The sequence below is a fragment of the Primulina tabacum genome, chromosome 3 (genome assembly GCF_025594145.1).
Source record: "Primulina tabacum isolate GXHZ01 chromosome 3, ASM2559414v2, whole genome shotgun sequence".
Lineage (NCBI taxonomy): Eukaryota > Viridiplantae > Streptophyta > Magnoliopsida > Lamiales > Gesneriaceae > Primulina > Primulina tabacum.
In genome coordinates this window covers 2518625-2533145 of record NC_134552.1, presented here as the reverse complement: position 1 = coordinate 2533145, position 14521 = coordinate 2518625, and the positions used below count along the sequence as shown (strand labels likewise).

The following is a 14521-nucleotide window of genomic DNA, read 5'->3' as shown; positions in this document are numbered from 1 at the left end:
ATTTAACTCATGAACACTTATCAAATGCTCACGTACTCGAATAACTCGAACACTCATTGAGATCCTTCGATACGCACTAAGTAAACCTGAAGTTAGTGCTTTAACCTGAAAGCTACGTTAGTCAAATAAACCATACTGTATAAATCATGTGCACATACATATAACTGAGGGGTCCAATTGAAAATATCATAAACATTTGGGTGATGCGTGCAAAAGGCAACTAATTGAAGGAGTTAAACCATATGGACACACTGCCCACTCCGATTGGTTCTTCTCTGCACCATTCCATTTCTTCTTCGCCCCAAGCTGAGGCGAGCACAGCTCTGGTAAATTCTATTTTTTCTTTTATTTCATCCATGTATGATTTTTGTTCAATTTTATTTTCTGATTATCCTGCTTCAATTCCAATTCCATTTGATTTTTCTTTCTTTTTTAAAATATTTTTTTAACTGTTTTTCCTCGACCGCTTTGGATTTTTGTTCATCCTTTGGTTAGAAGAAGTGTTTTTCACTCGATCTTAGAACTCCTGATTCTTTAGATCTGTAGTAGATAAAGTTCTGTACTGGTAGGGAGATCAAGGTCCGAACGAGCTTAGATCTGTCTCACCACATCTGAAGTTATTAACTGATTTTGTCCATTTTTGGATTATTTTATATGAATGCTCTGTTATTCATACTCGCTTACGAATTATGCATGGTTATTATTATGTTTGTGGCTTCATTTTTATTTCATAAGTATGGCTTTACGTGTGATTCGATCTGTGTTTTTAGTTGCTTGGTTTTAGTCATAATCCATTGTGGCTCTGTTTTACTTTCCTTTTTACACTCCCATACTTTATCTTATTGTTGGCATATCTTGTGGATGCTTTTAGCTCTAATATTGTATGTCAAACCGCTTTCGATTTTGTTTATGCCCATCAAATTTCCGTGTCTTTCGTTGATGTTCGAACTCTGTGGTTTCTAAATTCTTGGAAACAATGCCCTTGTAGTATCTATGTACAAGGATAGTCTCAGATCAGAGGCCAAGATGTGGCTTAGGAATGTACAGAAAACAAAAGAGAAAAATGACGCTGATTGAAGACACTTGGAATAAGATTGGTTACCTTTGTGGCATGGCAGATTCTTGTTTTTCATTTTTTGAAATTATAGGATAGAAATATTATAGAAATAAAAGAACCCAAAGTGCTTAAAAATTAATTTGGTTTTCTTACCTGATTTTGAATCTCAATTTTTTATTTTATTGAATTCAAACCCGCTTATTCTGTGATGCACTGTTTGGTACCCTTTTCTAGTTAATCAGAACATTTTTAAAAAATAAACTTGCTACAATTTTTTCTTAACTTAAACAGTGAAATTTGTTCTGTCGTTTTGTACATTGAATGGAAAAATGCTTTATTAGGTTGAACCTGCCTAGCCATTTGTGAGAGGCTGCTTGATTCTAGAAAAGAAATGAGTTTGGGTTCATTTTTCATGGTGATTTAGCTTGATGTATTCTCTTTTATCAATGACAGACGAAGTTAGTTGTTGATGGCATTCATCTTGTTGGTTCCCCTGTTCTGCTTGGTCAGAAGACTTCTGAGCTTAACATGTTTCAACGTCCTTTCATTTAATATCCATTCTAGAATTGAATCCATTACTCTTTAAATTATGCATATTAGTACAGATTGTAGTCTCTGCCTGTCATCGTTGTCTTTTTATCTATGTACGATAGCCGTATTTATGGCGTCCTCAAGTATTTTGTATTGCATGTGTTCTCTGGCGTCAACAGTTATGTGGCTCTGCTATGTGATTTTTAGTTTCTTGTTTAAGTTCCATTTTTGGAAATGTTTTCCTTACTCTATAACAACCAAAGAACTAGAGTGTCCTTGTAATTGGCTTGCTACGTGGTTAAATTCCTTATCCACCTTATGGACTTGGTTTTGTGGTTGACTAGTCCTTGCCTGTCTATTTTGTGCTACTGCAGATATTCTTAAAATGACTGATCAGCACCAGCTCCCAACTATCGCACATAAGGTGGCTAATCAGCTGCATATAAGTCCCAGTTTATCCCAGGATGTCCAAACACGATATGGGGGTTTCCAGCGGCCTGCCATGTATCAGAGACAATTTGCATATGGCAATTATACAAATGCAGGATTGCAGTATCCGATGACTTGTCAAGTCTCTCAGAATCTGTCATTGATGTCTGCGAATGCTTCACCAGTGTTTGTACAGGCTCCAGCTGAGAAAGGCCTCACACACTTTGCCATCGACTTTCTTATGGGTGGAGTCTCAGCTGCAGTGTCAAAAACAGCTGCTGCCCCTATTGAACGGGTAAAGCTTTTGATTCAAAATCAAGATGAAATGATCAAGTCTGGTAGACTCTCGGAACCATACAAGGGAATTGGAGACTGTTTCAAGAGAACCATGCAGGATGAAGGAGTTGGATCGTTATGGAGAGGGAACACTGCTAACGTTATCCGTTACTTCCCCACTCAGGTTTTCCCAACCTCTTATATTCACGATACTTGAGTTAAATCTCTGTAATCTGCTCTTACCATGATTTGCTATATGTTATAACTTCTTCTACAGGCCTTAAACTTTGCATTCAAGGACTACTTCAAGAGACTCTTTAACTTCAAGAAAGACCGTGATGGCTATTGGAAATGGTTTGCTGGCAACCTTGCTTCTGGTGGTGCAGCTGGTGCTTCCTCGTTGCTATTTGTCTACTCTTTGGATTATGCCCGTACTCGTCTTGCCAATGATTCCAAGGCTGCAAAGAAGGGAGGTGAGAGGCAATTCAATGGTTTGATTGATGTGTACCGAAAGACCCTGAAATCTGATGGTATTGCTGGTCTTTACCGTGGATTCAACATCTCATGTGTTGGTATTATTGTGTATCGTGGTTTATACTTTGGAATGTACGACTCTTTGAAGCCTGTGCTCTTGACGGGGTCGATGCAGGTTGGTATTTCTCTACACTGGATTTCTACTTGCAGGTTCATTTATTCATGATTGGATCCAAGGCTGTATTGTAGTTTTGATGAGGATTTTTATTTTCACTTTAGTTTTATTCTTTTCAAAACAAGTTTTCCGTTTCATTAGGCAAATCCATTGAGCAGGGAGGATAAGTTGTCTTTCTTCTCAAATGGGTATTTGTTTTGATTATATGCGCATCATGTGTAAAAATGTAAAATCCGCCCTCTAAGATGCACTAAAACTCCCTTGAACTAAATTTTCATCCTTAACCATCTATGCAAGGCACAGTTCCGATGATTTTCAACACAATGGATTATGTTATTTGATTTATTTAAGCTGTTTAATTTTTAAAAAGTTGCCAATGTAATGAGATTTACCCGTTCATGACAACAGGACAGTTTCTTCGCTAGCTTTGCTCTTGGTTGGCTCATCACAAATGGTGCTGGTCTTGCCTCCTATCCAATCGACACTGTCCGTAGAAGAATGATGATGACATCTGGTGAAGCCGTGAAGTACAAGAGCTCTCTGGATGCTTTCTCTCAAATCCTTAAGAATGAAGGTACCAAATCTTTGTTCAAGGGTGCTGGTGCAAACATTCTTCGTGCAGTTGCTGGTGCCGGTGTGCTTGCAGGTTACGACAAACTTCAGATGATTGTCTTCGGTAAGAAATACGGCTCTGGAGGTGGTTAATAATCACCACTTTCTTTGGGATGAAGATGGTGATGAAAACTTTTTGTTTAGTTTGAAAATTCGACAATTTGAAATTTTGAATAATTCAATTTCGAGGGTCTGAACCCAAACATTGTCTGTTTCCCTCTTTTTTGGGGTGGGGGGTTGTTGCTGGAACATTGTTATGGAAGGGGTTGCCTACTCTAGGACGGATCCTGCTATTGTTTTCATGAGACTTTGAATTTTAAGAAAATACTATTAATTTAGTATGCTTTTGTAATTTTTGAGTGTATCTTCTCCGATGTTAAGTAGTTTTCATGAAATCTAAGATGGACCAAATTGTGTGATAAAAGATCTGATGTGGCCCTTTTATTGAATTTATTTACATAAAAGTTGTGTTCGTCACTCAATTTCCCTTTCGAGGTTGATTTACAGGTTAGTCAAGCATGTTAAGATTGTGTTTAGCTTGGAGATAAGGTACACGAACAAAATGGTATAAGAAAATTTTAAGACTAATTAATTATATTATATTTTAGTTCGAGTTCTTTGAAACTCGCAAATTTTTTTTTTTTTTTTTCAAGTTCGCTTCAAAATATTTGAATGTTTTCACAATTTATTCGGAATATATATATAATAATATTATATTTTTCAATGTATAATACTATTATATCAATAAATTATATTGATAAAGTATTAAATTTCATTAACAGTTTGTTAATTAATTAACAATAGTTCGGTTTGAAAAATATTTGAATATATTATAGGTTGACTCGGATTCGATAATTTTGAATATAAATATAATATTTTTTGGAAAAAAACAGGCTTCATGTGAATTAAAATCTATCAAGTTAGATTCAAGATGATCAAAATTTTCCGTGGTAGATGAATTTTGGGTTTTAGAATTTGATTATCAACCAAATTGTAAATAGCAAGCTATCTAACAAGTGCGTCGTTCCTTTCACTGCTACAAGAAAAATGGGTAAGTGAAAGTGAGCCAACTCTGTTAAATTTCTCCAATGTAACTGAAACAAAAGCAATACATACACTTCACATAGAATCTTTTAACTCTGTACAAGATGAAACCCCGGATTTACATTTGCACTGTGTTGCAAACCAACCATACTTAAAATGAGGATTCTAAACTATACGCTAAGCTTCGGCCTGAAATCGGAGCCCATCAACCCCTTGGTGATATCATCCAAACACGCCATCCGTATACGTTCAGGTGTTGCCGGAGTATCGAGAGGAAACCAATCGTTGCAACCAACTTCAGCTCTTGCAGAGATGATGGCGTCTTTTATTGCGAAAAAGACGGCTGAGGCAAGAAAGAATGGGGGCTCTCCCACTGCTTTTGAGGAGTGGATTGCCTTTACATTTGGAGCACCCTGGAAATTTTGTTTTTAATGCATAAAAGTCTAAGTTGATTCCCAACATAAATGAGCCATACTTGGCTTTCTAAATTGCATATTTTATCCCGTAGTAATAGAGAGTCATTAGTAACGCTGCTATATTTTTTAGTCCTGTAAAAATAGTTCGACCGATATGATCCTTGTAGCTAGAATTTGTTGATTTGGTTTACTTAGCCAGACCAAGCAACTTTATGGAGCTAGGGAAGTCAACGGGTGAACACTAAATTTCTTGTGACTATTAACAGTCAAAGGAATCGAATATGCCTGACAGATATACATAGGGGAACGAAAATGAAAGAAGCATACGGGGTATCCAACCAAAATGCAAAGCCTCCATATCTACAACAACAAAGAAACCAAGAAAAGAACTTTGCCTTCCTTTTCTCCCAATATTTACTGAAGAAAAGAGTTCACATGATTTATCCACTTTCTTGGATATAATAAACACGTATAAACAGGATATGAAAACTTGAACCAGTTAAAATTAAGTATTAGCTTGTTTACCTTGAGGAGGGAGACGTTGAATTTAAACGGGATGTCATTAACTGAAGGAATTTTGTAGCTACCAGGTCCACACGTATACAGAAATCCCGGTGGTACCCATTTATGAGCAGGATCACCCCATTTGAGCTCTTCCAATGCTACCCATCCAAGACCTTGTATAAATGCTCCTTCAATCTGAAAGAGTGGCAAGTCAAATCAGATAAAGAATGTTATTCACAAGAAATGAATACCAGATTGTGAGTGCTAATATTATATTAATCTACTAGCCATGATCATTTGCTAGAATATAATGATGCGATTGAAATGAAAGTTATGGATCATTGTAAACTTCAAAATAAACGAGTTGAATGAAATATTTGGCAACACGGCAGATGGTTGATTCCCCAATTTTTTGTAAGGTAGGCTACACAAACCGCTATGTACCATGGAAAACACTTCAATGCAATAAAATAACACAGACAATAATGATAATTGCTTAATCTTGTAAACAAAATCGTTAACAAGAAACCACCTGTCCAATGTCAATAGCAGGATTGATAGAAAATCCAAGATCCAAAATCATGTCTGCTCGCCTCGTGTGGAAGTCTCCGGTCAATGTGTCGATTTCCACTTCCGCAAAAGCAGCCCCATAAGTGAAGTAACGGAATGGAGACCCTTTACCCGTCTTCCAATCATAGTTAATATCAGGTGTAATGTAAAATCCATGAGCAGAAAGGTCTATCCTCTCCATGTAGCATGCATAAGCAAGCTGATAATTGAAAGCATGCAATTCGTATCAGTGAACGACATAAATTGACTGTTTACTCAAACAGGATGTTTTGGATGAATGGCCATGAATATGAAAACCAGTGTGGAACATGTTTGGTTTTCTAAAATTGTTAGAAATGAATAAAGAATGAAAATTTAGTGATAGAAACAGGCCGCTCAGGTGCAGATAAGCTTACCTCGGCAAACGAGCCAAAATTATGTTTTGATGCAATCGACTCCATTCGTTTTCTTATTTGCTCACATGCATCTAAAACTGCTGCACCGTACATGTCAGAACTTGCAGAAGCTGCTGTTGGTGATGCATTCGGAACCTGAGCACAGCCACACAAGTAGGCACCAGATATAATATAAGAAATAATATAAGAATTATGACTCATATCAACACTAAAAAATATTAATGAACTCTTACCTTATCGGTACTTGTTTCGGATATAAATACAGAGCTGAGAGGAACGTTGAACGCTGATGCAGCAACCTGCGCGACTTTTGTATGCAGGCCTTGCCCCATCTCAACGCCACCGTGTGTGACCTAATATGGTTCCATCTGTGTATACTTGAACAAGAGCACCTGCCTGTGAACCAAATAACAGAGGAGAAAGTATATTTACTTCTGGCTAATATGCACAAGGAAGGAAGTGACTAATACACATAAAGCCAACATTTTGCAAGACATTGGACTGCAAAAAGTTCTAAAATTTTTATCACTTACATTATCTGAGCTGACAATAAAAAATTGAAAGGGCATAATATTTAAATCACCAACAGCACTGTCTACCTTCGGAAATGCGACACTCAAAATAAATACCTGATTCATAAACTTAGCAGTAAAAGAGATGCCAAATTTTGTAGGTACAATGGCAATTCCACGCTTCTTCCATCGATTACAAAGATTGAACTGCTCAATTTCTTTACGAGCAGCCGAAAAGTTGCAAGATTGCTTCAGTTCATTCCAGAGACTCTCCAAGGTAGAGTGTTCGATTTTTTGACCATAATGCAAGACTGATCCCTCACTCTGAAAATTGGCTTCCTGAAAACGGAAAAGCACAATGTGAGTTGTAATATTTTACCAAATGCACGTGAAATACTATTATTTCATCAAGGGAACTCTGTCCTACCCTAATTTCTTCCGGACATTTTTTAACCTCCATGGAAATTCTTTGGATCCAATTTTCAGCAATTATCATGCCTTGTGGACCGCCAAAGCCTCGAAAAGCTGTGTTACTGCTTAAATTAGTGAAGCAAACCTTTCCTCTAATCCTAACATTTGGTATCTCATATACATTGTCGGACGAGAACATAGCCCGTTCAAGCACAGCAAGAGACAGATCGAGTGAATTTCCGCCATTACTGAAGATTTCAAGGTCTAAAGCAAGAATTTTTCCGGAATTCGTAAAGCCAACCTGCAAAACATCATTAGATCACTGATTTGTGTTCCTCAAGATTCTGAATTGATCATCCTCCGAATAATCACATCCATCCGTGCATGAGTTATTAATCACTTCAATGAAAATTTAATGGTGTTTGCAGGATGAAAATTTCTCATGCTCAAAGCAATTTTAGGCGTAAATAATACCTTATACTTTCCAAGAAAACTATGACGTTGTCCAGTTGTCATCATATCGACATCCCTGTCTAATGTTATCTTCACAGGACAATTCAATAAATATGATGGAATCGCGGCCACAGCAGCAAAGATGGCACACCTTGTTTCTTTCCCTCCAAATCCACCACCAATTCTTTTGGTCTTGCATACGACCTTGGACATTGGAATCCCAAGAACACTGGGAAACATATTTTTGGTGCTTCTGAGGGCACTGAAAAAAGAACAAAATCACAACTTTTGAACTTAATTTTGTTCACAAATCTTTGCAAACATCCTATCATTGAAATGAAGGTATTTATAAGACCTAAAGATGGAATTTATAGTAGAATTAGAAAAGTTACGACACACAACTTACTTGAGTAGATGAAATCATATGAATCTCGTTCCCTCCATCCATCGTCCATATTAAAGTGCTATTTGGCTCCAAGTAGAAATGTTCCTGCCCACCAACCTGAACTTCTCCCTCTATAATCTTATCACATGCACCTGACAGGAAGCAGTGTTCCACATCCCCTTTCCTCATACATCTTTCGGTATCAGGATGGAAACTATCAGACAAGATGGCATCTTTTATGCATAAAACTGCAGGTAATTCTTCATATTGAACAATAACTTTACGAGCGGCAAGTTTCGCATTTTCATGCGTATCAGCAACAACTACACCAATAATCTGCAAGATACCAGTTTAGAAAGATTTTAGCACGACGAAGTTAGTTTCTTCAAATTAGTCAACCAGCGTACACCTAAATTTTAGAGAACTGTTAGCTAAAGAAAAATTCAGAGAAAATAAAGTTTACCTGACCCACACAAGTGACGACTTCTGAAGCAAAAAGCTCTTCATCTGTAATAATAGGCCCAACCATATTATTCCCTGGCACATCTGAGGCAAAAAAAAGTTCCTGCAAACCCTGGTGAAGATTTGGCTGCTGAATCATCTACTAAAAGTATACGAGCATGAGGCTTTTTACTCAATATTAAAGCAGCATGTAAGCTATTGGGAGGCATGGGAGCATCATCTGTATATTCTGCCTCACCAGTAACCTGAGAAATGTCAAATCATCAGCGAAATTAAATGGTAATAGTTACTGGCGGTCTCACGACATCTTAGTACATTAACGACACGTTTATGTGCAAACCTGAAGTCTCGATGACAGATGTACTTCAGGAGCACCAACAGAACTCCCACGCTTTACAATCTCGTATTCCTGAGATCCCATAACCGAAGGATGGTGAAATGATTTTATTGCTGAAAGATGAGTTATTGGTACAGCTTCATCAAAGGATGCCTGTCCATCCATTTGATGACAAACCCACAAGAAAAACTTGAAGAAGAAGCTCAAGGTCAGGGATTTTCTAAACTCCACCATTCCCCCTGGGGCATCTTCTTTCAGCACAACGTCCTTCTCTAGGACTCTCAATGCGCTCTGCAGCAGTTCTTGGTCCCAACGCTTTCCGATCAAAAAGTTCTTTGTCTTATTTGCAGAAAAAGAAAACGGGGCAACCCCCCCATAAGCAATAGAGGCGTCAGAAACCACCCATTTTTTATCCTTCTCTTCAAGACAAACACGCATTCCAGCATTACAATAGCAATGTCATCGTCTCTCCTGTGAGATTGCTTAAATTCTTTTACATATTCATGCTCAGTGTTCCATGGGAGAAAAACGGAAAGAAGGATTTCATCTGTGGCAAGGTCTACTTTACGATAACCAAGAAAAAACTTTTCAGCCTCACATTTCCGCATATTTCCTTTACTATCAGATATGCAGAACTTTGCTCTAGCAGCCATCCATAGAGGGTTCAGGTCAGATATAGGACTGGCAGTGCAAATATTTCCTCCCACAGATGCAACATTTCTTATCTGTGTCCCAGCGAACCATTTAAGTAGTTCAAGGATAGATCTACAAGATGAAGTTTGAAAAGTAGCATGTTGGTCTACAATTATTTTAAGTACTTTTGCAAGTTCTGAAAGTTTGATTGCTGCACCTATCTCCAAACCATCATCTTTTACAGTCAATTGATTGAGTTCAGGAATATGAGCAACATGGATCAAGACAGGATAGTGGAAACTTTTGAGTCTCGTCTCAATACCAACCTCTGTGTTACCTACAACCAACTTCGCGTCCGGATATCGGGCCTTTATATCAAATATACCTTGAAGCTTTAAGGGACGATACCATCTAAGTCCATTTGAACCAGTTAAACATAAAAAAGTCGATTTTCTCATTAGAAGTTCCGGTGGAAAGATGAGCTCTTTGTCACTGTATGCAGCTCCATCAACCTCATTGTAAGAAACTGGCTTCAAAATCTCTGGACTTACTTTGCAATCCTTGCTATTCGGCCGGCATGAACAGAGCTTACCAGTTGAAGGACAAACAAACTCGCCATTCGAAAGGCTAGACGATCCATTGGTGTACAATGCATCATTCGTTCTGGAGAATACACGAAAAGCATCTATTATTGGTCGATAACCCGTACATCGACATAAATTTCCTGCAAGGTGTTCTTCGATGTCCTCTTTGGTGGGTGATATTTTAGAGGATCGTAGTAAGGCATACATGGACATGATAAAACCAGGGGTGCAAAAACCACATTGGGAACCATGTGCACGTGCTAATGATTCCTGCAATATTGTGTTTCAGAATAAATAAGAACAAAAAATGAACAACACCAAAATTAATAGAAACCCCATTAAACATTTCGGGAGATTATGTGGGAGCGTGCACTTTAAACAACAAGAAAATAATCATAATACTTTGAACGGAAAAGGTCTTGGAACAAATTGACAAAATTTAAGACATAATTGATATGTGTCGTTTTTACGTGTTTTATTGCAGTTGTTTTGTATGTGTTTGCATTGTATGTGTTTGCATTGTATGTGTATGCATTTTATCTACATTTTGTTCATTTTAGAAATATCATATGCATCTGATCGTGGCTCACTCGTATTTGATGAATTTGCAAGCGAAATGGTTGGGAAACTGAAATAAGGGGAAAAGTATCAAAGCTAGAAGACAAGGATGAGAATTTGGTAGAATGGTTGGCTCTCGGTCGGTAGAATCTTACTGTTCGAGCGCGAAAAGTGATTTCCCCAACATGGAGACATAATGGTTGGCCCTCGGAGCTCGGACGGAATAATTTGACCGCTCGGGCCGGATTTATGTTATCTGAAAGAAGCAAGACAGAGTGGTTGGCGCCCGGGAGGTAAAATCTTACCGTTCAAACGGGATTCATATTTGGAAAAGTCTATGCACGTGATTTCTTTCCATCCGGGCGAGGTTTACGAATTTTGGGGAGGAAAGGAGAATATGAGCGAGATTGGGGTAAGGAAAAGAGAAATTTTTCAGCAGCCATTGAAGCTTGGAGGAGATGATTTGCTTGGAGTTGAAGAATTTTAAGATTTCCGAGCACCGTCTTCTTGTTTTTGTCTAGTATTTCTAGTTTAGAACTTCTAGTTTAAACATTGTTTTGCATATTTTTATCATGAATTATAGTAGCTAACTTTTCATATTTGTTGGGATTTAAGGGGATCCTACCCGAAACCGTTGTTTTAGTTAACTCTCAACTTTTGATTTATTCTTGATTATGTTATTGTTTTTTATTGCATTATTGAAGCATAGCAACTTTAATAATAATTTCTTATTGCGAGTGAGTTCGAGAGAATAACTTCTGATAGGAGCGAGTAGCATAGTCCGTGGGTTTACAATTTGCAGAGAGATATGAAATCGGATACACGTTGATAGTCATAGTCCAATAGGTCGAAAGCTAGGGGATTTCATGAAGCGACGAGCAATTAATCTTTGATAAAAAATTAAATAGATTTAATTACTTCACTGAGTTGAATTAGTTTAGCATAACGAGAGGGCGTGTTCAATTGGTTAGGAAATCATGTCAAAAGCGTGAATCGAATTAATTAAATTAACGAGGGGTAGGTGAACCAAGATTCCCAACAAATTCATTTTTCATTGAGTCCTTAATTAATCATCTAAGTTTGTTCATTTCATCATCTAATCCTTGAATCACTTAGTTAATTGTTTATTTAATCATTTTAGTAGTAAGGAATCACTCAAATTATCGTTGCTAAAGGTTTAATAGTTGGAAATGATAATTGTGTAATACAGTATCTGGAGGAACGCTACTCGTACTCGTGTACAATATATTATTACTTGACATCGTGCACTTGCGATTATATCGAGCTTGAATTTATTGACTTTTTACCGAGGATTTCACAGTGCAATTTTTGCTCGATCAATAATTACACTCCATATTGTGTTAGTACAGAAGCTTGAACATTCCTTTGTACAACAGGACCATATCAAAATAGCACATTAGTGTGGTCATGTTTATATAGGAAATCCCAACTAATCAAGGAGAATCCTAACTGAGTGAGTTACTTCACTATCACGTCCAAAATTTAGTCATAAATCCTAAAAATCTAAGTCGAGAGGCCGGTCGCAAAATCTATCCTTTCCAACAAATAGTAAATACATTTGTTAATGGAACTTAAAAATTACATATAAATTATCAAAGCAAACCTGACCACTCAATATTATAATTCAGTTGAGAGGCCATTAGATTGGGCCATTTACTCCGCATTCTATAAAAATGAAAGAGTCTACCTGAATTGGATGCAACCCATATCTGCGATTCCCAATACCCTCAACTGTAATCACATGCATCCCTTCGACAGAATATAAAGGAGCCAAACATGCATTCACTGAAAGATGCCTGAAAGAACGGTTCAAAGTGTGGGAAAAAATCATTTCCATTGCTGAATTAAGAACAGAACAAACCGTAAATTGCGCAACTGAGTAACAGAAACAAAGGAAATAATTATAGAGAAGAGCTAGAATAACACTGAGGTAAATTTGGAACTCCAACCAAAGCAAATCTATAATAAGCCATTTGACCTAGGACACACTGTTAACCAATTAATCTAATATCTCACCGTGGTTTTATCTTTTGAACGATAAAAAATCTATATTTAAAAATTTACAGGTAAATTAAGTAGCATATTTCGAAAAGGAGACATAGTACATTGCCGGATATGAGACTTACACACTTTTCTTAGTATTTTGATCAAAATAAGATACCATCACAGTGCATGCCCCGCAACCACCCTCACCACATCCAAGTTTCGTACCGGTCAGACCTATACCTGCATTAAGGATGAAAATACCCGAAGATAAATAGTTACCACTAAGCAAATAAAAGAATCAGCTACGCTGGATCAAATATGGCGTTATATCCAACACAAACAATCAAAGAAATTACACCATCATGAAGCTTCAATCTGAAGCAAATCAAACACTAATCAAATCAACTCGAACAAAGTTTATAAAATCTCCTTCAAATCTCACACCAGAAACAAGAACAAGCAAACTAATCCCTTTGCAAGTAAATTCAAGAAAATCAATCTTTCTCCGAATATGTTACACGTTAAGGCGCAGACAGGATTTCTGCGTGGAAGCGAAACAAAAAGCTCTGAAATCCAAATAACTAATGCCAACTCGAAAAAAATCAGTGGCGAAATCATGCTGTCCCGACTTCATAAAAATTAAAATGGAGAGGCGATCGGGCCAAGCTCCGCCACTGGTTAAACGCACCTCTAAGATATTCAAGAAGAGTTAAATGGGCCAAGCCGTCGGGCAAAACTCGACGGACCCCATTAACGAATAGAATCGCTTCCTTATCTTCAGATTCTTCGTCGATCGTCAACTCGTACCTCTTCGTCAAAGATCCCATTTTAACTTTCTCTCTTCTCCCCTTCCCTCAAAATTGTCCCAAACAACATAGAAATATGTTATCATAATCTCAATTCTCGTACGTTTTTGTGACTGATCAAATTTTTACAAAAATAATAATTTTTATAAATAATTTAAATAAAATATATATTTAACAAAATTGATCGTTAAACTATTTTACATAACTTTTTATGAATCTATATATATTATCTATACTATTTATATTTTTATATTATATTATTAAATATGAGATCTCAGAGTAACTAATATTTGATGTCATAATATGTTTTAATACTTATATATATATTAATAAAATATTAAAATTAATGCAAATCACATGTTGTTTAGCTAATAGAGCCTTGTTTTACTAAGCATCAAGTTGCAGGTTTAATTCCTACTTTGATTTTTTTACATTTATTTTTTAAAATTCACATATCAAAATTAAAATGTAGTCCATCACTATTTTTTATAACTTTATTTTGATCATCATTTAAATAAATCAAATGACTTATAAAAAATGTTGTACAAGCATACAACGCGTGCGTCGGTGGACTAGTATATTATTAAGTTTGAGGTTCTTAAAATAATTAATTTTTGTGTCATGGTCTGTTTTAGTATATATATATATATATATATATATATACTAATAAAATGTTAAAACTTTAATGTAAGTTATATGTTGTGGCGCCCCAAACCTCGCCACGTAATCATACAACATGTAATGACATATGCATACAAAATTTCTTTTCAATGACATAATAATATAATGCATATACGACAAAATAGTGCAACCATCACACTATTTACATCAGTATACCAGAAACAATATAATTGTAATGTCTGTAGAATATCACAATTTGTTGATTTAGT

At 36.5% G+C, this 14521-nt stretch overlaps 2 protein-coding genes across 2 annotated transcripts; one reads left to right on the top strand and one right to left on the bottom strand.

The window, feature by feature from the left end:
• Positions 1–178: 178 nt before the first annotated feature.
• Positions 179–3892, top strand: LOC142539281 (ADP,ATP carrier protein, mitochondrial). Its single transcript, XM_075644631.1, has 4 exons — positions 179–326; positions 1963–2477; positions 2571–2942; positions 3351–3892. Exons 2-4 carry the CDS (start codon positions 1974–1976, stop codon positions 3645–3647), a joined length of 1173 nt encoding a protein of 390 aa, XP_075500746.1. The 5' UTR covers positions 179–326; positions 1963–1973; the 3' UTR covers positions 3648–3892.
• Positions 3893–4591: 699 nt separating this feature from the next.
• Positions 4592–13714, bottom strand: LOC142539280 (xanthine dehydrogenase 1-like). The gene is given in 18 exon segments (XM_075644630.1): positions 4592–5011; positions 5540–5713; positions 6051–6287; positions 6484–6618; positions 6717–6836; positions 6838–6879; positions 7113–7334; positions 7423–7707; positions 7881–8087; positions 8089–8121; positions 8266–8580; positions 8708–8806; positions 8808–8951; positions 9047–9492; positions 9495–10530; positions 12527–12635; positions 12966–13065; positions 13514–13714. Coding segments are annotated over 18 exon segments (4086 nt in total). The 5' UTR covers positions 13653–13714; the 3' UTR covers positions 4592–4768.
• Positions 13715–14521: the final 807 nt, after the last annotated feature.